General features: G+C 37.6%; 3 protein-coding genes across 4 annotated transcripts; 2 read left to right on the plus strand and 1 right to left on the minus strand.

Annotated features, from left to right (window-relative positions):
- The first annotated feature begins 688 nt into the window (after positions 1–688).
- Positions 689–5,651, plus strand: LOC114363148 (uncharacterized). The gene is made up of 5 exons (XM_028318788.1): positions 689–888; positions 1,016–1,264; positions 1,611–1,769; positions 1,856–4,483; positions 4,872–5,651. The coding sequence occupies exons 2-5, from the start codon at positions 1,087–1,089 to the stop codon at positions 4,949–4,951; spliced, it is 3,045 nt and encodes a 1,014-aa protein (XP_028174589.1). The 5' UTR covers positions 689–888; positions 1,016–1,086; the 3' UTR covers positions 4,952–5,651.
- Positions 5,652–6,015: 364 nt separating this feature from the next.
- On the plus strand, positions 6,016–20,667 carry l(3)02640 (porphobilinogen deaminase-like protein l(3)02640). Of its 2 annotated transcripts, none has more exons than XM_028318752.1 (7): positions 6,016–6,309; positions 6,557–6,629; positions 7,032–7,218; positions 8,163–8,245; positions 17,657–17,841; positions 19,451–19,610; positions 19,985–20,667. In XM_028318752.1, the coding sequence occupies exons 1-7, from the start codon at positions 6,259–6,261 to the stop codon at positions 20,461–20,463; spliced, it is 1,218 nt and encodes a 405-aa protein (XP_028174553.1). In that variant the 5' UTR covers positions 6,016–6,258; the 3' UTR covers positions 20,464–20,667. The 2 variants fall into 2 exon arrangements, with proteins under 2 accessions (XP_028174553.1, XP_028174552.1); XM_028318751.1 differs by lacking the exons at positions 6,016–6,309; positions 6,557–6,629; positions 7,032–7,218; positions 8,163–8,245 and adding exons at positions 12,981–13,248; positions 13,497–13,569; positions 13,981–14,167; positions 15,134–15,216.
- A 1,433-nt stretch (positions 20,668–22,100) lies between these two features.
- Positions 22,101–26,250, minus strand: LOC114363126 (mitochondrial import receptor subunit TOM20 homolog). Its single transcript, XM_028318755.1, has 4 exons — positions 26,009–26,250; positions 25,301–25,404; positions 24,688–24,792; positions 22,101–22,772 (listed from the first exon to the last, which is right to left on the minus strand). Exons 1-4 carry the CDS (start codon positions 26,133–26,135, stop codon positions 22,641–22,643), a joined length of 468 nt encoding a protein of 155 aa, XP_028174556.1. The 5' UTR covers positions 26,136–26,250; the 3' UTR covers positions 22,101–22,640.
- Positions 26,251–26,331: the final 81 nt, after the last annotated feature.

A 26,331-nucleotide genomic window follows, 5' to 3' on the forward strand; every position in this document is an offset into this window, starting at 1 on the left:
TCTCATCACTCATGCCATCGTCGTACTTTTAATCACGTCTTACTTAACTACGTCTAATTTAGGGTACCTAGGTAGGTAGATATGTATTAAATATTTCAATTTCACATTATGACTAAATCTACACATGCATGAAGGATACACATAAATTATACAATACTTACTTTTAGGTAGGCAGGCTTTTTTCTTCAAGTTAGCTTATTTCTTGATCTTAAAAACTATGGAGGATGGAACCACAACATCACAATCATTGATTAAAAAAAATATATTGGTTTGAAAAACTAGAAATCAATAATGTAATCGTCTTATTGACAAAATAAATAATTAATTAATAAATAAGTTTTAAAAACTTTGCAGCTGAATTTCACAAGTCACAAACAAAACAAATGGCTCATCGCTCATCAATCAGCTGTTTCGAACTTGACCCGCGAACATTTGACAAACGTCATCACGGCTCTATTTTAACGTCTCAATGCTTGACGTAACCCTAAAATATCTAAATTTAATTATGTGGAATTATTATTTTACTTAGTTTTCCAAATGATGATATTCTTATAACTTGATTTAGCATCAATTTGTATCGAGTGATAAAAAAATACCTTGGAAAATTACATTTTCTACAAACAAAACCGTTACTCCGTTATGTTACCTAATGAAACGTCAAAATAATGCGACAGACGCCACCATGAGCATTGATCGGTTGATTTTAACAACATGGCGATTCTTGTAATCAGTTGTTGTGCGTCGTCCATTAGTTGATTTTAATGCGTGAATTACATCTAAATTGAGATAAAGTAAACTGTGTTATTGCTAATTGTGCCGAAACTGTCATCATCGTGCAAAAGGTAGCAGCTAAAGAGTGGTAAATTCTGCGAACTGAGATGATTTGAGGTACGTATTTGTTGGGTAACATTTTATCCTATTATTATTTATATTGCACATTTTGCCGCACGTTTTGCTTTATTAGATTAACTTTGAGTACTAACGAAGTGTTCTCAACGTTCGTATTTCATTTCAGCGTTCCGCTTTAGGTGGCCAAGTCGTAAAGTTGTAGGATCATTGAACCCTGCAATTCTGGATGTTTTTATAATGCCGCGTCGCGTCGGGACTGATGTGGTGCAACTGCCTATGCCCCCGAAGAAGAAATGTAAGACTTTGGAGGAGCCCCCGAGCCTCGATGTGAGTTTCTTCGACGATGAGGCTCTCCCACCTGGAATTGTATTTTCTGATGTACAACAGAAGAAATGGCGTATTGGAAAACCTATTGGTGAGTAGATACGCAATAAATACCAGTAAACTTTCTAAAAAAGTCACTAATCTAATGGTCAGAACTAGAATGTACTTGTTAACTTAACATTTGAAGAGGGAAATAAAAGTGAAAGTTGATGCATTAGATCATGATGCATAGTAGGTACATTGTTAGATATATACCACATGATTTGGAGCTGTCTTAGTCATATGTTAGACAGGCTTTGTAAATATTCATTTACTTATAATTTTTAACAAACAAATAATTACCACACAGTATTATTACTTGATTTAAGAATAATTATAAATTTTCTATTTTTACCCAATATTATGTAAAAAAATTGATGTTCTTCTTTGTTTTACAGGCAGAGGTAGTTTTGGCAGGATATACCTAGCTTCAGACAATGTAGATGCTGAAGTAACAAAACAGAATGCAAGATATGTGGTCAAAATTGAACCACACACAAATGGACCCTTGTTCGTTGAGATACACTGTCTGATCAGGTCTGCTCAGGCAGCCAGAGGTAAGACACAGTACATATTAATAGTAATATTCACATGAAAATAAGTTATTGTGAAATCTAAACTGTTGATTTTTATTTTATTCCAGTCAAATCATGGAGACAGCAGAAGAAACAGAAACGCCTTGGGATGCCAGTATACATTGCAAGCGGCTCTTTCACTGATGAAAACACCGGTGTGAAATACAGATTCCTGGTCCTCCCTCGATATGACATTGATCTCCAGAAAGTTATTGCCCGAACAAAGGTTTTGGACTTGAAAAATGTGCTTGTATTGGCAATCCAAATTCTAGATGTGTTGGAGTACCTTCACAATCAGGGATACACTCATTCAGATATCAAAAGTTCCAATCTCATGCTTGGATTTGATGGCATGAAACAGGGGAAAGTGCCACTTATAAAACACTCCCCCTCATTCCAAAAGGAAACAAAAGAAATTGCAGTACTTTCTGGCAAGCATAGAAGAGCCAAAAGTGGTAAAAGCAGGTCATCAAACTATTATGATGATGAGGACTTCATCGTCAAAGACTATAAAAACCCATTAGATGATGGCACTGAAAATGATAAGAGACTGGCCAATGTGAAGAAGAAGCTGAGAAAAATATTATCGGACAAAGATAGCAGGACATTGCACAGACACCATGCATTTAATTTAAGACAACTGTCTAACTACGTCAACTATGAAGATATAAATAGTTCAGTTTGTTCTGATCAATCATACCAGAAACTGCTAGATGATTTTGGTAACAATCTAATGAGAAACACTGAAGATTTTTATGAGGAAACATTAAATAAAGATCTGAAAAATAGCACCAACGATTTAAATGAGATATTCAAAGAAGCAGTTCTCTCTCAGTCCAATGGCCAGATTTATTTACTGGACTATGGCCTGGCATCCAAGTTTTTGGACTCAAATGGGAAACATAAAGAATTTGGGATGGATGCTAGGAAAGCCCATGATGGGACATTGGAGTACAGTTCCAGAGATTCTCATATTGGCGCACATTCGCGAAGATCCGATCTAGAAACTCTAGGATACAATCTCCTAGATTGGCTCACAGGCACACTGCCTTGGAAGACAGCAGAAGTGCTTGCGGAACCAGATTTAGTCCATGTATTAAAGAAAAATTTCATGGGAGACATCAAATTATTACTCAAGACCTGCTTCAAAACAGAGTTTTACCCTCAATTCATGGAGAAGTACCTGCAGTATGTTACAAGTTTGGATTTCACTGAAGAACCAGACTATGATTACTGTAGAAGCTTATTCAAAAGTGAACTGCTGAAAAATGGATACGACAAAGAGCTCTTTTTAAACTTTGCCGAGCCACCAATGTCTCCAATGAACCGGAACAAACTTTGTTACTCCAAGAGATTTGGTAAGAAGAATACACCTCGTGATTTCCTAGCTAGAAATGGAATTAAAAAAGCATACGAACGTGAGAATGTTTACTCCTTGGAAAACGATCTTAAATTGGAACTGTTGAAACAAACACTAAACTCTTCCAGTGATGGTGTTAGGAAACCATGCGCATCAAGAAACTTCTTCATTTCTGATGCAGATCTCGTCGCACGTCTAAAGAAATCTCTCATGCCTCACGACATATTTGGCAAAAAACTATCGCCAAAAAACCTGCGGTCTAAAAAGAAAGTAGTACAAAAACGAAGAGGCGTAAAGAGACACAGAAGCAGTATTGGCAAGTTTGGCAACTTCATGGGGTCTGCAAGACAGTTTACTTGGGCAGAAATTTTGGCTGGCAACCCAGAGGATATCATAAGGAAAGAAAGAAACACCGCAACCGATGATAACATTGATGACGATGATTCAACCTGCAAGTATAGGATTAGGAAATTGTCCAATGCATCTTCAGAAAGCAATGACAATCTCCAATCACCACTGATGCAGAAAGATTACTTGCAAATGTTGAACCCCACTTATGCAATGAAAGAAGTGGTAGCTAACTTCGAGAAAAAAGTTTCAGGCAAATGCTCTAAAGAAATGGAAGAGAGTCATGGAGGGATAGCTGGGTACACACCAGCAATGGTAAAAGTTTACAGAATGAAAGAGAAGAGAGAAGCAAAAGAGAGGTTGGATGCTCTGAAACAGCAAAGTTCAGCGAAGAAGGAAATAGCTCTTGTCCAGCCTAGATGTACTAGATCTACTAGAAATAGAACAGTAATCCAACCTGAACCAGTAAAAAGGAGTATGAGGAAAAAAGCATCAAGTGACAGTAATATAGGAGGATCTGAAGAGACTGAAGTTAAGGGTAAGGAACAATCTAAAGAGTTGAAAAAGTCCAAGTGTAGTCCAGAAAAATCAGAAGAAACTAAAGAACCACCTAAGGAAACTAAAAGGTCTAAAAGTAGGGCAAGGCAATGCTTACAAACTGAAAAGACTGGAGAGCAGACGAAGGATTCTAAACTGTCTAAAAGTAGAATAAGGCAATCCGTAGAATCTGAAAAAGCCAGAGAACAGCCTGAGGACACAAAACGGACTAGAACTAGGACAAGGCAGTCTGAAGACACTGATGCCAAGACTAAGGAACAACCCAAGGAATTAAAAAGGTCTAAAAGTAAGACAAAGCAATCAGAAGACACTGAAATCAAGACTAAATCGCAACCTAAGGAGCTGAAACAGACAAGAAATACTACAACAGCAAGTAAGAAAACAGTAGAAATTGTTGAAGAAACTCCTGCTAAGCCTTTACCTAAATCAAGTGAGTATAAAATAATTTTCCTGTTCAAATGGTAGTAAAATTTATTTTGCAATCAAATTAATAGCATTGGCAGTTTGGCACTGACCATGAACCTTATTTACACAAGTCTGCTATAAGGACCACAAATATCAGTGCAGTTTGGTATACCACTTGTTCAAATACATACCACACAATTTTAATGCACAATGTCAAGTTACATCTGTTTTGTCTGGGTCGTATGAGTATTGAGTATCTTAATCCTAATTAAAAATTTACTGTAGTGCCATAATATTACTCTGATATTTGTTTAGCGTTCAACTTCAAACTCGCAGACTATTATTTCTATTTTGATGAATTATGGCATAATTATTATGCAGTAGGATAATTATTTTTTTATTGTTCCTTTCAGAAACAAAATCTCGGAGCCCTTCGTACACCGTGCCCAACAACAGAAGACGGCTCCGCAGCAGCCGCCGCAAGCAAAACTGATATCAACTTTATGACATTTATCTCTTCATGTGACCCTGGTTTTTAGACTTCGTAAGTTGAAGATGACCGCAGATGGCAAGCATACCATTTTTAACTACAGAATATGAGTTGCGCCACTTGCTAGAGAGTGGTATAAGACTAGTGCCCACTGAATCGTGTCGCTCTACTTAGGGTACCACAGTACCGACTATTGGTTGCAAAGTAATTTCTTTTAAATGCTTAAAAACTGCGGGTGCCATCTGCGGACATATCTTCATTCTCACTATTATTCTCTAAGAATAGATGTGTTTTTCACTCGAAATATTCTTTTGTTCGGACAATTATATTTTACAGGTTTACTTCTACCAATATTTTAGGATAAGGTTTTGGTGAATTAAACTGACCCACCACTTTTGATTAAATAAATCGAATGTTATGATTTTAATTTTATACATAAAAAAATGGATCAGACTGTGATTTAAATGCTTGATTATAATATTGTATTTAAGAAAAATTGCTTTGTATTAGAATATGCATCACACTTTCATTCATCTATTGTTATTATTTTCTAATTTGTAGTCTGGCATTATCAAGCCGTATTGACAGAGGTAGGATTTTTATAATTTGCATTTAGTAAAGTAGTAGGCCGTCGTGCCTATTTCTGTCAAATTTAAATGTTCCAATGTGTATCGAGTAGAAGAATAAAATTTTGTTAAATTAATTACGATTTTTAATACTAATCCTACTGAAACAAGGAACCATGGGAGAAATTAGTAAAATCTATTAAAAAGTACACAAGTAAGGGGTGGAGGACTATCTCGAGTCGTTTTTCCTCCAAAAACTGCCGCAAAATGGGTGTTCGTTGATCCCTCCCCCCTTGCACAACACGGGGGAGGGATCAACGAACACATTCGTCCCAACATCTCATGGCCAAAATATCAATCATCCATATCCTGCAAAATTTATAAATCCCAAGTCTTACACAAGAAATTTAAAAAAATACGTATGACAGACGTCAATTTGACAGCAGTATTTATCAATGAATCAATGAACTTCATTTCATTCATTCATTCATCATTTCCATTTTCCAGTATCATTTTGTGATGTGATGTGGAATGTTGGATAAAAGTTAATATTTGGGAGATTTATATTATCACGGGCATAATACTTGTCCACTACAGTGCTAGTGACAAGATATTGGAGCTTTGTGTTATTGGTTCTACCGGGAAAACTTGCTCAGCAATCAAAACCTTATTACATGACATAGCCTATAAGTTTATAGAATTTATTAAATTACTGATAAAACGTGACGAAGATTTTAAACTACGATGGAAAATGAAGGAAATAATGTTATACGAGTTGGGTCGAGGAAAAGTGAGGTTAGTATCTGTGAAATGAGCAAGTATTTTTATCATCTCTTTTCAATTTAACTCATTGAATGAATCAACATTTTACATATCTTAAACTTGATAAAATATACAAAATTGACTTATGATATGATTTAACTATCCGTATCCATCACAAGACAGTTATTCAGGTTCTTCACCTACTTAAAAACAGTAAGTCCTATCTACATAATACTTGTTAAAACTAAACTAAGCTTTAAAATTATGTGTTTTCTTCTAGTTGGCTTTAATTCAGACCAATCATGTCATAGACACTCTGAAAAAAGTGTATCCAGATAAGGAATTTAAAATTGGTAAGTAGTACTTATTTAAAAATCTTGTTTAATGTAAATTAAACTGTAATAACATTCCAACGTCTGATCTAACACTTGAACATACACTTAATTAGCATAAATTAGCTTGTCATGAATAATGATTTAACCTTGTGTCATTTTTAAATAAGTAGGTGAATATGCAACTTTTATAAAATTAAGAATTTTAAGTAATTATCTGACTTAATATTTAAAGTCTTTAAGACGTAAGATTTATGCCCATTTTCACCATCAATCCCTAATTTTTAAGTGAACCCTATGAAAAAAAAGGCCTGTTATGTGTTACCATAGGGGTCACTTAAAAATTAGGGATTGATGGTAAAAACGGGCATTAGTCTTTAAACATATTTTTTAAGTACATTGAATGATTTAACTTTATTATAGTGACCATGACAACATTGGGTGATCGTATACTAAACGTATCGCTGCCCAAGATTGGAGAGAAGTCATTATTCACCAAGGACTTGGAGGATGCCCTCAGAAACAACACGGTAGACTTTGTGGTTCATTCACTGAAGGATTTACCCACATCACTGCCAGATGGCCTGGTCATTGGAGCAGTATTTGAAAGGTAGGTACGTAGTTTATTCATTATCGTCATTTCAGTCACGAAACTCTACTGCTGAACAAGTCTCCCCCATTGATTTCCATAATGCAAACTTAACTTCCTGACACCTAGTTTAATATTTTTGCTCTGACATGAAAAGGCCTAGTGTCTGTCACACACCAACAACTTATCAACTTAACATAGATTATGCTTGTAGTAAGATGTAGCTCGCAAATTCTATAAAACGTTCAGCCAATCAATATCTATATCACACCATTGACTAGAGGCTTGAATTTTTAAAGTAAACCCTGAAAGATATTATGGCTAAAGTATTCTGATTTAAATCATAAAATGGTCTCATATAATGACAGGTGCGTCTTGATATGATAATCAGTTTATCAGATTCATGACGAGAGTAATGCCACAAAGATAGTAGATAAGAGATTTTATTTTTAACCCATAAACATTCATCGTCGTCGTTTCAGCCGAATGACGTCCATTACTGGACAAAGGCCAAGGATTTCCACAAAGACCGGTCCTGCGCCGCCCGCATCTAGACACCTCCCGCGACCTTTACCAGATCGTCGGTCCACCTAGTGAGAGGCCTGCCTACACTACGTCTTCCGGCTACGTCCATAAACATTACTTCAAGTTGAGAAATTTCATTATTTTTGGACTTTAACATGAGAATAAGGTGGGAATTTTATTCCCTCTGTCTTATTAAGACTCAATTTCCTCTCTAAAGTAACCTGTAAAATTAAATGCAACATGTATGAAATTAAATTGAAATTATTAAGTGAATAAGTAATTGAATTATTACCAATTCAATCCAATCTGATAAAGGCTGATGGCTAATCGCAGATAGAATAAAAGAGAGAGAAAAAAAGTGAATAAGTGAGAATTTCAAACATAATTTTTTACAGTTCTATGCAAATACAGTGTATTTATAATAATGTTATTTCTTTTAGAGAAGATCCGCGCGACGCTCTAGTGCTACGGGACAGTGTAAAGGACCACTCGCTCTCTACGCTTCCCGCCGGCTCAGTAATAGGTGAGATCCTTTGTAACAATTATTCATCCTTTTTGAGGATGCCTATATTATAAGTCTAGTGTTTAACTGAGTTAGTATCTGAGATATGGGAGAGCGAGGGGTGACATTCACATTTAATAAAAACCGGCCAACAAAGGGTTCCGTACCATTGATTTATGAAATTAATTTGTTTTTTTAAATTTAAGTTATTTGCATGAAAGATTACGCGGTAATAAGCGGTTTACGATTTACGAGGTATTAAAAAAAACTACTTACTAGATCTGGTTCAAAACAATTTTTGTTGGTAGTTTTTATAGTAATGTACATCATATATTTTTTTTAGATTTTTCATTATCTTATTTTAGAAGTTAGAGGGGGGGGGGACCAACTTTTTTCCACTTTGGAAGCGTCTGTCACGCAAACAATTCGGTTTAGAAAAAAAGTATCTTAGAAACCTCGATATTATTTTTAAAAGACCTATCCATAAACACCCCACACGTATGTGTCTGATGAAAAAAAATTTTCAGTTCTAAGTATGGGGAGCCCCCAATATTTATTATTATTATTTTATTTTTGCAACAAAATCTTAATGCGGTTTACAGAATACATTTACCTACCAAGTTTCAACAGTATAGCTCTTATAGTTTCGGAAAAAAATGGCTGTGACATACGGACGGACAGACGGACGGACGGACATACAGACATGACGAATCTAAGGGTTCCGTTTTTTGCCATTTGGCTACGGAACCCTAAAAATGCGCCAAATGGATTTTTTATAAAGAATATTAGCAATTTGTAAATAGAAATGTACGTTTTGTACGCTCTTGGGTGATATGTTACTGATAGAAGAGAGGAATGAAAGTCTGATATAAACTGATATAACTGTATTTATAGACTGATACTTATGCTAACTAAATGATAGAAAATAGAATGATAGTGAGAACGCGCACGGTATGAATGATGACCGAACATGAACTGATGAAAATAAAAATGCTGATGTGACGAACAATTTGGTACGTGCTACTGGCTCGTAACTAATAATCCCGTTTACCCCTCGTGGTTAGCTGAATATGCTTGGTGCGAGTGAGTTCACAATAGTCGAGCGGCGGCGGGGATCGAACCCGCGTTCCTCCGATCACGAGTCGGCCAGTCCGACACCTTCACCGTTCGGCTATCGTCGATTTTATTATTTAACGAGGTACCAGACAAGAGATATTTGTTGGGGGCGTGTCTGTGTCTAGTTAGATATGTGACCCTACCGGAAATCGAATCTGGGTCCATTGAGGCGGTCGTTAAATAGATTCTTAACAGTTTCATTGTACTTATTATTTTGAAATGTTTAGCCTTTATGCTATTACTGCTGAAAACTTTAACATTGTTTTTAGTACTAACAAAATGTAACGTTCTGGTGATTTTCTAAAAGCACCAAGCGGGATTCGAACCCGCAATCGCTGCTTGCTACATGGCGGCAAGCGGTCAAGCGGTTATCTGTATATGGCGCAAGTACACTTTGGGAAAAATTGATCGAGACGAAGCGCTAGATCGCACACCGAAGTATGGGCGACACGCACAGGTGAAGGAAGGACAGAGTAACCGAAATGGTATTCACACTATTAGGTCTCAGCATAGTGTACTTGCGCCATTACAGTCAGAGTCAAATAGTTGGTCACATAAAGTAGCCACTAAGTTCACAGCAGTCTTTGGCTGTGTTTTTTAGCCATTTTGGGAGTCACGAACTATTTGACGCTGGCTGTACAATGATTTATAGATTATGCGATACAATCCAATTAATGTTTATGTAGGTACTGTAATAATTCGTATATTCAGTTTTACATACGTAATTAACGAAGGAAGCGGAGAATTACCATCAAATTAAAGTTAAACGCTTACATTCATCAATATTCTTTTGATTTATGGCGTTAACTTGAAGTAGGTACCTACCTTTGAAATCTTCTAAGGTTAAGAATTAGCCGTATTGAAAATTGTATTACGGATATTTATAATATCATTAATTACATTGTTTTGTAAATGAGTCGTTGGTAGGATTTTTGCATATTTTATAAGATGCATTTTTTTTTTTTTTTGGTACCCTTTATTAAACTAAAGAGTTTAATAAATGGTTTATTAATCTATCTTTGGACTTTGAACCTTCCGCTTGACCCTTCATGTCAGGGGTCAGGCCCTGAAAAATATCCCTAGATACGCCAATGGCGGGCAGCGCAGGACCGTCATTGTGGAATTCTTGGGGGGAGGCCTTTGTTTAGCAGTGGACGTCAGGCCGAAGCGAACGAAAGTTTAAAGGCTCTTCCAAATAAGCGTATTGAGCCGGATGTTCGTCGTCCGTTTACAGGACTGAACACGGAAAATTGTGGGAAAAGTGCGTTGGAAAAAAAATTACAACAAACGTCCGACTCAAAACGCCTAATCTTTTGTAGGTACAGTCACGGAATGAAAAGGTTCGCAGTTTTCAAATTGATTCCTTCAACGAATCGCGAGCACATATTACCTTTTGAAACTATGTTACAGAATAATCTCGAGTTAGAGAAAATAATCTTTAACTGTTCGTCAGTAAAGTTCAAAATTATTCAGATCAAAGTTGTTTGACGATTAATCTTGTCAAGAAGATTATTATGATTGATANACACACACACACACACACACACACACACACACACACACACAACCTGCATGCAAGCCTATGTTTCTTTTTTTTGCCCCTTTGACTGTTTTTTACGAGATTGTAATAATATATAGAATCCATTATTGGCTGTAAGAACAAAAATACCTGTTTGTATTATTATTATTATAAAGAGCTGTGGTTTTCTGAATAAAGAAAAATAAAAATAAAATAAAATAAATACTTAAGTGGCGGAGTGATACACACGAACCAGTCGCAAAGCTCTATTCAACACTGTGCATTCGACTTCGCATAGGTGTAAGTCTAGCGCTTAACTGATTTAGTGCCTAAGGTATGGTAGTGGAACCTGTTTCGGGTTGTTTTTGTGATGGTCAAAAGCTTTCAGATCTTAAAATCTCTCGTGCCGCTCCCAGTAGTATAGCACTTATAGTTAGAGCATTATTTCGTGTATTTCTGTGTCAACGTTCTTACGTTGTTTCTAGCTGTAATGTAACTTCACAATGTTAAGAAATGTCTTCTAGAACGACCACTTCTTCTACCACAAGTGAGTGTGTAAATATTCTTGTTGTAACCTATTAGAATGAGAAGAATACACAACCGCCGACAAAATACACAATTGCCTACAAGAATACACAGCTGCCGACAAGAATACTAGACCGCCTGACTCCGCTCGCTCGCATGACGCGGGGCGGGCGTCACATGACACTCACCCGCCAGCGGCGCCAGCTTGTCGTCGCCACGCCGACGTCGCTGTGCAGCGGGAACGGGCGTTGGCTCTGACCGGAACGCCTCCTTGTCCAGGTTGGGGTGAGTCTGGTGCCTGACTCCGCTCGCATGACGCGCGACGGGCGTCACATGACCCGCGACGGGCGTCACACGTCACTCACCCGCCAGCGGCGCCAGCTTGTCGTCGCCGGAACCAGCGAGGCGCCACTTGAGCACGCCCACGTCACTGTGCAGCGGGAACGGGCGCTGACTCTGCTTGAGTCCGATGATGCCCTGCGACCGGAACGCCTCCTTGTCCACGTTGGGGTGAGTCTGGTGCCACACTCCGCTCGCATGACCCGCTTCGGGCGTCACATGTCACTCACCCGCCAGCAGCGCCAGCTTGTCGTCGCCGGTGATTTGTCCACGTTAGGGTGTCTGGTGCGCGACTTCGCTCGCTCGCATGACGCGCGACGGGCGTCACATGACCCGCGACGGGCGTCACATGACCCGCGACGGGCGTCACTAGACCCGCGACGGGCTTCACTAGACCCGCGACGGGCTTCACTAGACCCGCGACGGGCGTCACATGACCCNCTCCTTTGCTCAAAGTTAATGAAACTTAATGTAAAATCTTTATTTCTTGACATAGGTATCATTAAATAATAAGTGTAAATACTGGTAAAACGTTTTAGGAAGAAATTACTGTGAAAATACAAAGAAATATGTTTACAATGATCCAATGTCGGAAATCACGAAATAAACACTTACGCGTGGAATCTTAACTCACTTCCCGGACACCACGTACTACCGCAACCACGCACTACAAAATTTTGCACCACTTCTTGTGATAAAACAATGATTAGAGCCCCGATTACGGTAATTTTTAACGTCTCCAATCCAGACACGCTTCTCGATTCTGCGATACGATTGGTCGTTCAACAGCGTACGTCAGCTGTAATCGGGGCTTAGGTCCTGTAAAAAATCTCAAACGAAATTAACTGCATAGTAAACAAAATAGTAAACAACCGCCATGATGGGCCGGATTGGGCCGATGTTGCCACATGGTACCGATTTCCCAGGAATTGGGATTGTAATTACCTTATTCGCCAACACATTTAGCCTAAACGGCCGACAATTTTGTGATTTTTAATTTAACTATGTAATCGTAGTTCAAGTTCATCGTAGGTAATCGAGATAGCAATTCTACAGTCCACACTAAAAAGAGAGGTCGGCCCACAGAGAGCGAGATAGAGATAAGTAGGTATTTGACTCAAGTTTTTGTTCTAAGTGTGGCCTCCATTTTTATCTTAGGCTTCATGGGACAGACAACGTCAATTTGACAGCAGTATTTATCAATGAACTTCATTCATTCATTTCCAGATTTCCAGTATCATTTTGTGATGTGATGTGGTGGAATGATGTTGGATAAAAGTTAATATTTGGGAGATATAAATTATCACGGGCATAATACTTGTCCACTACAGTGCTAGTGACAAGATATTGGAGCTTTGTAACACAAAGCTGGTTCTACCGGGAAAACTTGCTCAGAAATTAAAACTTTATTACATGACATAACCTATAAGTTTATAGAATTACTGATAAAACGTGACAAAGGTTTTAAACTACGATGGAAAATGAAGGAAATAATGTTATACGAGTTGGGTCGAGGAAAAGTGAGGTTAGTATCTGTGAAATGAGCAAGTATTTTTGCCATCTCTTTTCAATTTAACTCATTGAATGAATCAACATTTTTCATATCTTTAGACTTGATAAAATATACAAAATTGACTTATGATATGATTTAACTATCCGTATTCATCACAAGACAGTTATTCAGGTTCTTCACCTACTTAAAAACAATAAGTCCTATCTACATATTTCTTGTTAAAACTAAACTAAGCTTTAAAATTATGTGTTTTCTTCTAGTTGGCTTTAATTCAGACGAATCATGTCATAGACACTCTGAAAAAAGTGTATCCAGATAAGGAATTTAAAATTGGTAAGTACCTAGTACTTATTTAAAAATCTTGTATAATGTAAATTAAACTGTAATAACATTCCAACGTCTGATCTAACACTTGAACATACACTTAATTAGCATAAATTAGCTTGTCATGAATAATGATTAAAGCTTGTGTCATTTTTAAATAAGTAGGTGAATATGCAACTTTTATAAAATTAAGAATTTTAAGTAATTATCTGAGTTAATATTTAAAGTCTTTAAGACGTAAGATTTATGCCCATTTTCACCATCAATCCCTAATTTTTAAGTGAACCCTATGAAAACAAAATGCCTGTTATGTGTTACCATATGGGTCACTTAAAAATTAGGGATTGATGGTAAAAACGGGCATTAGTCTTTAAACATATTTTTTAAGTAGGTACATTGAATGATTTAACTTTATTATAGTGACCATGACAACATTGGGTGATCGTATACTAAACGTATCGCTGCCCAAGATTGGAGAGAAGTCATTATTCACTAAGGACTTGGAGGATGCCCTCAGAAACAACACAGTAGACTTTGTGGTCCATTCACTGAAGGATTTACCCACATCACTGCCAGATGGCCTGGTCATTGGAGCAGTATTTGAAAGGTACGTAGTTTATTTATTGTCGCCATTTCAGTCACGGGGCGCTTTTCCTGAACATAGGTCTCCCCCAATGATTTCCATAATGCAAACTTAACTCCCTGACTTCTAATTTAATATTTTTACTCTGACATGAAAAGGCCTAGTCTCTCTCACACACCAAAAACTTATTAAATTAACATAGATTATGCTTGTACTCATGTAGTAAGATTATCCAGCTCACAAATCCTATAAAACGTTCAGCCAATCGATATCTATATAACACCATTGACTAAAGAGGCTTCAATTTAATAAACACTGAAAGATATTATGGCTAAAGTATTTTGATTCAAATCATAAAAAATGGTCTCATATAATGACAGGTGCGTCTTGATATGATAATCAGTTTATCAGATTCATGACAAGAGTAATGCCACAAAGATAGTAGATAAGAGATTTTATTTTTAACCCATAAACATTCGTCGTCGTCGTTTCAGCCGAATGACGTCCATTACTGGACAAAGGCCAAGGATTTCCACAAAGACCGGTCCTGCGCCGCCCGCATCCAGACACCTCCCGCGACCTTTACCAGATCGTCGGTCCACCTAGTGGGAGGCCTGCCCACAGTACGTCTTCAGCCTACGTCCATAAACATTACTTCAAGTTGAGAAATTTCATTATTTTTGGACCATAACATGAGATAAGGCTAAAAATAAGGTGGGAATTTTATTCCCTCTGTCTTATTAAGACTCAATTTCCTCTCTAAAGTAACCTGTATAAAATTAAATGCAACATGTATGGAATTAAATTGAAATTATTAAGTGAATAAGTAATTGAATTATTACCAATTCAATCCAATCTGATAAAGGCTGATGGCTGATCGCAGATAGAATAAAAGAGAAAAAAAAAAAGTGAATAAGTGAGAATTTCAAACATACTTTTTTACAGTTCTATGCAAATACAGTATATTTATAATAATGTTATTTCTTTTAGAGAAGATCCGCGCGACGCTCTAGTGCTACGGGACAGTGTAAAGGACCACTCGCTCTCTACGCTTCCCGCCGGCTCGGTAATTGGTAAGATCCTTTGTAACAATTATTCATCCTTTTTGAGGGTATCTGGCTGTTCCTTTGACATTAGCAGGTAGAGAAACTAACAAAGACTTTGGGTACCTACAGAAGCAAACGAGAACCTACTACACTTTCAAAGTTCGTTAAATAGATATTTTTGACAAGTAATTACAAACTAGCTTTCCGCCCGCGGCTTCGCCCGCGTGGAATTTTGTCTGTCACAGAAAAACTTTATCGCGCGCGTCCCTGTTTCAAAAACCGGGGTAAAAACTAGCCTATGTCCTTTCCCGGTACTCAAACTATCTCTATGCCAAATTTAATCAAAATCGGTTGCGAGGTTTAAGCGGGAAAGCGTAACAGACAGACAGACAGAGTTACTTTCGCATTTATAATATTAGTTGGGATACATCCTTTTTGAGGGGATCTAGCTGTTCCATTGGCATTTGGAGGTAGAGAAACTAACAAGGACCTTATGTTTAGTGTACCTACAAAAGCAAAGGAGAACCTTTCAAACTTTCAAAGTTCGTTAAATCTAATAGATATTTTTGACAAGTAATTACAAACTAGCTTTCCGCCCGCGGCTTCGCCCGCGTGGAATTTTGTCTGTCACAGAAAAACTATCGCGCGCGTCCCTGTTTCAAAAACCGGGATAAAAACTAGCCTATGTCCTTTCCCGGGACTCAAACTATCTCTATGCCAAATTTCATCAAAATCGGTTCAGTGGTTTAGGCGTGAAAGCAAGACTGACAGAGTTACTTTCGCATTTATAATATTAGTATAGATTACCAATGATCCTGCTAACCCCTCGTGGTAAACTTGCTTGTGTTACGTTGGTACATAAGTTTATTAAGCTTATGTTGTGTTCACCACAATAGTCGAGCGGCGGCGGGGATCGAACCTGCGTTCCTCCGATCACGAGTCGACCAGTCCGACATCTTCACCGTTCGGCTATCGTCGTTTTTATTATTTAACGAGGTACCTGACTACAGATATTTGTTGGGGGCGTGTCTCTGTCTAGTTAGATATGTGACCCTACCGGAAATCGAATATGGGTCCATTGAGGGGTTCGTTAAATAGATTCTTAACATTTTTATTGTAATATTGTGAGGTGTAACAGCCTTTGTATTCTCATGAAAACTTCAACATTATCTTAGGAATAACGAATAAACGTAACGTTCTAGTATTAATACTGGTGGTTGTCTAAAATTCCCCAAGCGGGATTCAAACCAACAACCGCCGTTTGCTACATGGCGCGGTATCTTCCGCTAAGTCAAGCGGTTATCTGTATTATGGCGCAAGTGCACTATGCAGAAAATTGACCGAGACGAAGCGCTAGATCGCACACCGAAGTATGGGCGACGCACATGTGGAGGAAGGACAAAGTAACCGAGATGGTATTCACACTATTAGGTCTCGGCATAGTGTACTTGCGCCATTACAGTCAGAGTCAAATAGTTGGTCACATAAAGTAACCACTAAGTTCACAGCAGTCTTTGGTTGTGTTTTTTAGCCACTTTGGGAGTCACGAACTATTTGACGCTGGCTGTACAATGATTTATAGATTATGCGATACAATCCAATTAATGTTTATGTAGGTACTGTAATAATTCGTATATTCAGTTTTACATACGTAATTAACGAAGGAAGCGGAGAATTACCATCAAATTAAAGTTAAACGCTTAACATTCATCATTATTCTTTGGATTTATAATTTATGGCGTTAACTTGAAGTGCCTACCCTATTGAAATCTACTGAAGCTTCTATCTGAAATAAAATTAGAGAATGCCTATAATATGGCTTTAAGCTTTAAGTTTGCCTTCTTCTTCTTCGGCCCCTCACTGAAGAGGATCGCGACCACAATGTGGTCGTCAAATAGTGTTCCTCCACAGACTGCGGTCATAAGTTTGCATTTTATTAAATGGCATTTTAAAGTTTCAACAAAAGTTCTCTAGTGGTGACCTCGAGCCGGAAGATTGGTGGACCGACGATCTAGCGAAGGTCGCGGGATGTACCTGGATGCGGTCAGTGCAGGACCGGTCGTTCTGGAAATCCTTGGGGGAGGAGGCCTTTGTCCAGCAGTGGACGTCAGTTGGCTGGAACGAACGAAAGTTTAAAGGCGCGCAAATTAGGCATTGTGAACCGAACGTTCGTCGTCCGTTCACAGGACTGTACACGGAAAATTTTAGGAATAAAGATTATCTACAACAAACGTCCGGCTCAAAACGCCTAATCTTTTGTACATCTACAAATTGTATTTTGCATAAAGCTATGTAATTTTGTTTACCGTCTGGAAAGATGCGAGACATTCCCAACACAAGTATCTCCGATTACTTACTGAGAAGCTTCCACACAAATATTTTATATTTTTTTTGTCAATAAACATTTTTTTTATACGTCTGNAACGCCTGATTTGAACAAGCTTTAAATAAATTAAAATATCTCCAGGCACATCGTCTCTCCGCCGCACGGCGCAACTTCGCGGCTCCCACCCTCACTTGTCAGTGGTGGACGTCCGAGGCAACCTGAACACAAGGTTGAACAAGCTGGACGCTGCCGATGGCAAGTACTCGGCGTTGCTGCTGGCCCACGCTGGATTGCAGAGGATGGGGTGGGCTCATAGGGTGTCTAAGGTCAGTTCTACAGATACTTACAAGACTAAGCCGTGTTTGTTTTTTAGTTTTCTTTATTCCCCGAAATAAATAAAAGCAGGTAAGTATGTCGATTTTAGACCCATCAAACCCCAAGCGGTCGCATAAGACAGCGTAGCAATTGATTTGTAATGTGTCTCGATTCGCGTGGCTTGAAGGGATTGATAAATGGATCGAATTACGAAAACCAGCTAACATTTATCTATCTCGATCGGCTACCACAGCTCTCTATAGCGTCTAGCAGGCAGTGATTTGGTTAATAAATTAAACAGTGCTCGTTTTTAGAACTAAGGCACTCGTTATCCCTTAATGTACCAGCGAATCGAGAGACAATACATTACCGCGGTCTCTTGCGACCACTTAGGGCTCCATTTAACTGTCTATCGCTCGAGACTGATGTGGTGTCTTAACTTAACATTTCATCATAGTTGTTTTGATGATATCCATCATGAAACATCAAACATCGCAATGCTTTTTAAACCTATTACTTTTATCATAATCTTTATTTATTATCTGAGTGAGAGGCATCAAATAAGATACAAACAATAGGAATAGATAGATAAAAGTCAATAAAATCACGGCAGTTTATACCTTCATTAAATGAGTTAATAACTACCACCCGCGATACATTCATAATGGCTCGCATCGGATGTGCGTGGGGAAGTCTAACATTCTCGCGTGATACTTGATGATTTGCACTGTGTCAAGGTGCTAACCGATACATAAGTAGTTGTTGAAAAATAATGTTATCAATGATTTTTCTGATAAAGCAAACTTGAGATTTCTCCCGCGTGGATTTTTCGTGATGGTGACACACTTTATCACTTAGTAAATAGGGCTGTATACGTTCAAGTGTGACTGAGTCAATGTGTGATTAGATAAATCGATAACAATCAAATAACATCCTAATTTTAATCTTTTACGTAGAGTTTTACATTGAAATCGTATGCCCGGCGATAAAAAATCTCTATTTCTTCTAAAAGTACATTGAGTTCGCAAACTGGCGACGGCATTCCCCATTGCTTTTTAAGTAAGTCGCGTTTTGACAGCTAATAAAACGTATTTTAATGAGGGCTGTGGTTTTAGCGCTCACCCAGTTTGTGCCACCACTGTAAAGTCACTTGCTATTGACGAAGACAGTTGTTCAACTGGTGAACACTGAAGCGGTAGGAGAACTATCGCATTTGCACTCACTGTACAATAGGGCAGGGTTTCCCAATTTTTCTTTGGCAAGGAACCCTAATTGATTATACTTTTCCTAGCGGAACCCCCGTACTACTCCGCCCGCACGCCCTGCCCTTCCTTGTGCGTAAACAAGTCGGTGCGCGCGAACAACGTCGGTCACGAAACGTGGATTAATATTTTTTACGGAACCCTTGCGGCCTTTCCACGGAACCCCAGGGTTCCGCGGACCACCATTTGGCGACCGCTGCAATAGGGTCATGTCAATCGCCAGTGGTCAGTGGTGCCAACTGTTAACGAAAAAACGATACTAGTCTGTAGGAGGGTATCCAATAGATAGGATAGTAAAGTAAAGGCTTGATTCTAACTTGACATTATATTGAAAGAACTTCTTAAAACAACTCTCCAGGTGCTGCCATGTTCAGAGATGATGTACGCAGTGGGCCAGGGGGCGCTGGCGGTGGAATGCTCCACAGACAACAAAGACGTGTTGTCTATGCTCGCTCCCTTCAACCACCCAGAGACATACTGCCGGGTGTTAGCTGAGAGGAGCTTTTTGAAGACTTTAGGTAAGATACAAGCTGCAAAAAGAAACCTGTATGGAACCAAAAAAAATCCTGATCATTTTGTATGGGACCAAAATAATAAATTCACTTTATCATCCAAGCTGTAACAGCCTAACAGCTAATCGTTCATACATACATTCGTTTTTCTACATACATACTCGTACTGTAGGAAGACGCGTCTTTCACAACCATATGAGTTCTAATCTATCTACTTTAATGTAATCTTATTGGTGATCTTTTTAAATAAAATAAAATAATGAAACTAACTTTTTATCATGTTTCAACATTATGATCGTTAGCAGATAATTGAGTAATACATTCGAATTTACTAAATAAACTAGCCCTTATTATCGTTTAATTACATTTTTATTCCCTAGGTGGCGGTTGCAGCGCCCCAGTAGGCGTGTCAACAAGACTGAAGCCTCTCGACGCAGAATTCAAACTGTCCATATCCGGCGCCGTCTGGAGTCTCGATGGAGCCACGCGAATCGACCACACCCTCCACCACACGTTTCCACAGATCACTAAGACCGCTAAACACAAACTCAGCCCTGTAGATGACAACACTAGCAAAAGAATCAAGACCGAACAAAGTAACCCAATCGAAGAACTCAACAAAAGAATCGACACCCAAAATGCCAACTGTGAAGACACAAGGACTATGGAAGAAATACAAGCGCTAAAAGACAAAATATTCTGTGGTTTATCCGAGAATGTGAACATACCCATCGAAGTGATAGAAAAATGTGATAACTTAGGCATAGAGTTAGCCAATTCTCTAATCTCAAAAGGTGCTTTAGAAGTAATGAAAGTGACTCAAGACTACATTAGATGCTCCGTTGCAAATAAATCATGATCCTATATTATATTTAGATTTAGTTTTACAGTTATTAATTTGTTAAACTTAACAGAATCGTTGCGTACAATTTGGTACAGATTTTTATATTTTATTTTAAATTATAATTAGTTGTCTATGGGATATGTAAGCAATTATGTTAGTACTTATGATGTTATTGATCAGGTTTTTCTTGTTGAATAATATGGTGGATGTTACGAGGAATGATTTGTTTTATTTTACATAGCTAGCATAATAGGCTAATTTCCTAAAATAATTTTTTTAGTCCGTCATATTTAATATCAAAAAATATTGGACACATATATTTTTATTTGTCAATCTAACAAATAATTACATAGTTATGGTGCGTTGAAGTTCCGCACGACGTCACAACGAGCGGCACTTTTATGCACGCATTGACGTCACGGGCCTCTTCTTATGAACTTTGGCGCGCTTTATCTCTTTAAATTTTCATTAGTTTGATAAAGTGAAAAATACGTGTAGAGTATTTTTTGATAAGTTAACTGACGGACTAATTAAAACTCTTGCTTTTTGACCCAGGAAACATCCCTATTATACGTCTAGCACATAACTCTGTACTTAAAGTATGGGAGCAGTAAGAGAATGGTGACATTGTCCTACTACCCGTTCGCGCTAAGTTTGCCGGTCTGTGGAATGCGCGTCCCCTCCCCCAACCGCAATTAGTTAGTGATTTATGTGTCTTATTTTACGCAGATACACAATTTTTATCAATATTAATAAATAAAAAATATTTTTAATATAGTTTGCTATAGTTATAGACGCTTTCCTTCTAGTGACGTCATATCGCTAGCGGCAAACTTATCGCGAACGGATAGTATTTTGAGGTGAAAGAGCATACAAATCTGAAGGACATTTGAAGTTGCACTGACGTTTGACGTCCCAAAAACACCCTCCCCCTCCCGTGCTGTTCCCATACCTTAGGCACAGACTTAGTTAAACGCTATTAGACCTATACTACTACTATGTACTAAAGCCTGGTCCGTGAGCACGTAGAATCCCGTCCAATGACCCCAAGCTACCCATCCTTATCGCTCGCGCGTAATTATATTGCTGTCGCGACTGTGCGACGCGCGCCCGCAGTGAGTGTGCGAGCGCGACAGCAACATAATTACGTGCGAGCGACAAGGATGGGCAGCTTGGGGTCATTGGACGGGATTCTACGTGCTCACGGACCAGGCTTTACCCAAAAAACCAAAGTTAAATCATAATAAATGCTAAACTGAGAATTTAGACTTCATTTCGTCAACTGTTATCGCGTTGCCGGTGCGAATTAGGTACTTATCAACAAGGAGATAAAAAATGCCTGTAGTCATCGTTGTCATGATGACGATTTCGTAAACTGAAGTTACAAAAAAGCGTGGTTAGTAAAGATCATTTTGATATGAGTATTTGTAGAAGCAATGTTATTGCATAACTCATACATCGCACGCATATTATGTATGTTCTATTTGCACTTTTGCAGATCTCTCTTCTGAGAAGGAAAAAATATCATTTTTACTTATCTACTACATTCATACATCTACTTTAGATGACAATGAGGTCAAAAATTCTAAATGAACCATCGAAATAGCGAATATGAAGCTGTGTGTAAAGGGAAATCAAATCAAAAACGTTCAATTTGTACAATATCTTTATTTCACAATAAATCTCAATCAAAACTCACAAGCATTCTTAACCAGTTGTGAACACAAAACAAAACCTAAAAATAACACTAACAAATACCTACTGTATTATTTAACTCGCGTTCTCATTTCACTCGCAAGGATTGTGTTGGGTGATGTTTTTTTACATTAATCAAGCATTATCACAGCCAATGCTATTCAACAATTTATTAAAATACGACAGAAAGTGCAAAAAAGTTGAGCATGATAATAAATAAGCAAGTAACAGAAGTTAGAATCTAAGACTAAATTTTAAAATTTAAATCCTCACTATCATGAAACTTTACGAGTATCGACCGGAGAATACGCAAGTGGAAGAACTACTGAAATTAGATACCTAATTAAATAGTTAGCAACTTACTCATCGACCGATTGATTTGATAGTGAAATCAACTACTGAGAAACCCAGCGGGGCACAGACGTTGAGAGATTATTCGAATAATAAGAGCGTGTGTTTATTACTGAATAGTCTTCCCTTCTGTGTCCGGGTGTGGTTTATTCCACGTCTTCCTCCTGGAGCACGTTGCCGCCAGCGGCCTTCATAGAAGCGCGGAGTCGCTCGGACACTTCAGGCAGCTTCTTCAGCAGAAGGTGGAAGATCGGCGCCGGCATTGTTTGTTGAAGCACCTGTGAGAAGAAAATTGGAGTTTGTTAAAATCTCAATATTAATACCAGCTGTTGCTCACCGCAAGCTTCGTGAATTTCTGTTTGTCACAGAAAAGATTATATGCGCATGTTCTTTTAGAAACTAATATAAAAACTTTTTTAAACTAATGTTTTGCCCTAGGCTCAGTCTCAAACTACACCAAATTGCATCGTAATTATGCTTTAGGAGTTAATTTCGCATGTAAAATATAATTTCGACTGTATTTGTTTTAAAAGGTTTCACCAGTCTATAGTATCTTCTAAAGCAGGGTTTCCCAATTTTTTTTTTGCCAAGGAACCCTAATTGATTATACTTTTCCTAGCGCCCGCACGCCCTGCCCCTCCCTTGTGCGTAAACAAGTCGGTGCGCACGAACAACGTCGGTCACGAAACTTGGGATAATATTTTTTACGGAACCCTTACGTACGGCCTTTCCACGGAATCCCAGGGTTCCGCGGACCACCTTTCGGGAACCGCTGTTCTAAAGTACTTTCACTGATAAAATGTGGTATATTTCCCAAGTTGCGTAAACAACTTTTTAGGACAGAAAACTACACAATAATTAGAACATTGTTATTGTTACGTTCTTATGAAATTTTATTCTATTTTCCAGCTCGGTGCGCACAAAACACATGTTTCGCGATGTTCATGTCACATTTGTGTGCACAATAAATTCACTTTCGTTTGTCCGCGTCAATAATACGCAACGCGGCGTCAAGTCTGTATTTACAGTATCGTATTTCACAAAAAAAGTAGGAGACATGCAATTATTACGAAATGAATTTTGTAACGCGCGTCCATCATAGCAGTAGAGATTAGGCTTGGTAGTTCTATATTGAGTAAAATTATGGTCAATGTCTTAGGTCTTTATTGTTTAAATTTAATTTCCATTTACATGCACATTTTGGCTGGGTGGAATGCTAATAGAACTGTAATTTTTTTGTAAATAAGGGGGACTAAAATCCAAATAGCATTTCATCAATGTTTGTTTGCCCAAAAAGGTCTTATTCATAAAGTCTGCCTGCTATCTACTATAATGGCAACCAGGGTTGCATGATTTAAATCATGTTGATTTAAATCATTATTTAAATCACGATTTTTATTGCATGATTTTTTTAATAAAAATCACTGATTTAAATCAATATACTAAAATGGAATTAATGCAACGCTGGGAGTGCATATTAATCAACTGTAATGTTCAAAACAATGTTAATATTAGGTGTTCAAGTAAGAAATAGACGTTCTGTATGGAAAATTAGAAAAAAATATTTTCACTATAGATTTTTTTTGCGAAAAAAATAAAATTGATACTTGTAAAAAGATATTCGTGTTTTTGCAATGGAAACAGACACCACTTAGGACGAGCTGTTTTTGAAGAGTTTTTTCTTGTTTCAGTAAAAATATGACATACCATCTTACATAATTTAACTTTTTTGGCTTGTTCCCAGTACTATACCTCAATTGTACCTAAATAAATATGTTTCCCGCATGAAAAACTAAGGCAATGATTGCAAAATCGAATAAAAATCAAAAAAATCAATATAAATCAAATAAATCACGATTTATTCAAAAAAATCTGATTTTTTTGATTAAAATAAAAAAATCGTGATTTTTTCCACCCTGATGGCAACACTATTGGGGTATCAGTGTGTTATCAGCCTTTCAGAGACGTGTGTATGAAATTGTACAGAAAATGCACTCCCAACCAAATTGAAATAATCGAACTGCCTAAGCTGGAAATCGAACTCTTCCAAATGAGCTACTTAGACACTGGATGAACCCATCAAAATTTTTCAAGTGTAATACGCTGTTATGGCCGCGATTTGTCTCATCTACTTTATATAATTTACATTATTATAGGTTTTGCAATAAAGTGTTTATAGAAAACAATTCTTACGCTAAGCAGCTGCTGTGTCTGCCCGCACACGGCCACCGCCTGCCCGAGGTGCTCAACTCCGGCCTCGAGGTCTCCTGCTGCCAGAAGCTCCTCGCCCAGCTGGATCTATAATAAAAAAACAATGGTAAAGTCAAGTCCAACCGACTACTTTCATAAAGACTGTGTGATACTGAATAAACATGTTTTCTTTTCTTTCAATGATCTATTGTTTTTTGCGTGTAACAAGTAAATTATTTGTAATCAAAATTAATTATACTTGTCTAGGTACTAAAGCTCAGCTTGGGTAATGTGGCTGAAACCTAATGGTCGTGGTCTATTAGACATCATTACACTAAACTAATCTAGGTAATAAAATGTATGATGATTCTTCTTTTAAATTTTTAAACAACTTCTAGATTTTAATTTGTTTTAGAATAAAATTGTTCACAATATGATTGCAAATTCTCTGAAAATGTATGCAAATATTAGGTGCAAGAATGAAATTACTAAAAAATATGCAACTCATAATACCACATAGCTGCATTAAGCCACAATAACAATCATGTGGTATTTTTTTTACAGATACTGTGCAAAAGGAATTTGAAATTTAAAATAATCTGCAACACTTTCATACCTGTTGCAGGAAGAATCTCTGCATAGCTTCGTGATCACTCATATCCGGCAATGGTCCTCCCAACGTTCGGGACCGTGAGGCATTCTTAGCAGCATTCTGTCTGCCTGTAATATTTTAGTTATTTAAATTATTATTTAATTTATTCTAGTGATGTCTAAGCAACTCATTATAATGGATAGAAAGTGTAAGCCAAACGACGTTCTTACAATTGTGTATTCATTTATTATTCACTTAAAAACAGTGTTATGTTATGAATAAATAAGACAAGTATGAATGATTGTGAGAAACATGACATTCCATTTCTCTTTATTACCATTTAGGCGTTGCAAGGACTATAAGTTAATAGAAATGAAATATTTTATGTAATTATTAGTACATGAACGTGAACTTCGAACGCCGTAGTGGTATTTATCTATGTATATTATTGGCAAGTACTGCAACCATACAATGTCACTCACCTACTTTCGAATGGTTATGCTGCGTATAACATATGTGTGCTATGAATGCTCAAAAGCAATAAATCAGGGAAGTTATTGAAGCAAAACTGATTGATAGATGCATTTTTGTTACGGTGATCAAACTTTTAGGTTATAATTGAAATGGAACATGGAAATTTATGGACCTAATTCAGGGATATGGGAGATGCAGTATTAGTAACTACAGCGTCTTTAAGTAGCAGTTTAAAAGAAATAATTGAAAAATACCCACGTTCTCTGAGCTTCTTTTTGAACATAGGATCCCTTCTTCGTTGTTGATCAAAGTACACACAGTATCCCAGGAACAAAGTTCCAGCGATTCCCACTGCAATCCCAAGGGTGGTGCGAGTAATTTCCATATTTGTATTGTAATTCTAACCAGTATAAACACACTTTATTCAATTCGCTTTTGTTAGAAAATTTTGTAATTCGCCATTTATAATTTTAAAAAGGGCTATGTTGGCAGCACTGCTTGACAGATTTATGGAATAGTGTGGGCCGAGGGGGAAAAGAAGTCCAACAAAATATTACGTAAGATACCATAGACTGATCGAA

The sequence above is a fragment of the Ostrinia furnacalis genome, unplaced genomic scaffold (genome assembly GCF_004193835.3).
Source record: "Ostrinia furnacalis isolate ACB-3 unplaced genomic scaffold, ASM419383v2 OfSCF7013, whole genome shotgun sequence".
Classification (NCBI taxonomy): Eukaryota; Metazoa; Arthropoda; class Insecta; order Lepidoptera; family Crambidae; genus Ostrinia; species Ostrinia furnacalis.

Coding starts and splice junctions, on each gene's coding strand:
- LOC114363126 (XM_028318755.1), bottom strand. CDS start 26,135: ATGGAAATTACTCGCACCACCCTTGGGATTGCAGTGGGAATCGCTGGA. Junction 24,793..25,300: donor AGAGATTCTTCCTGCAACAG/GTATGAAAGTGT, acceptor TTTTTATTATAG/ATCCAGCTGGGCGAGGAGCT. Junction 22,773..24,687: donor AGACACAGCAGCTGCTTAGC/GTAAGAATTGTT, acceptor TTCTTCTCACAG/GTGCTTCAACAAACAATGCC.
- LOC114363148 (XM_028318788.1), top strand. CDS start 1,087: ATGCCGCGTCGCGTCGGGACTGATGTGGTGCAACTGCCTATGCCCCCG. Junction 1,265..1,610: donor GCGTATTGGAAAACCTATTG/GTGAGTAGATAC, acceptor TTTGTTTTACAG/GCAGAGGTAGTTTTGGCAGG. Junction 1,770..1,855: donor GTCTGCTCAGGCAGCCAGAG/GTAAGACACAGT, acceptor ATTTTATTCCAG/TCAAATCATGGAGACAGCAG.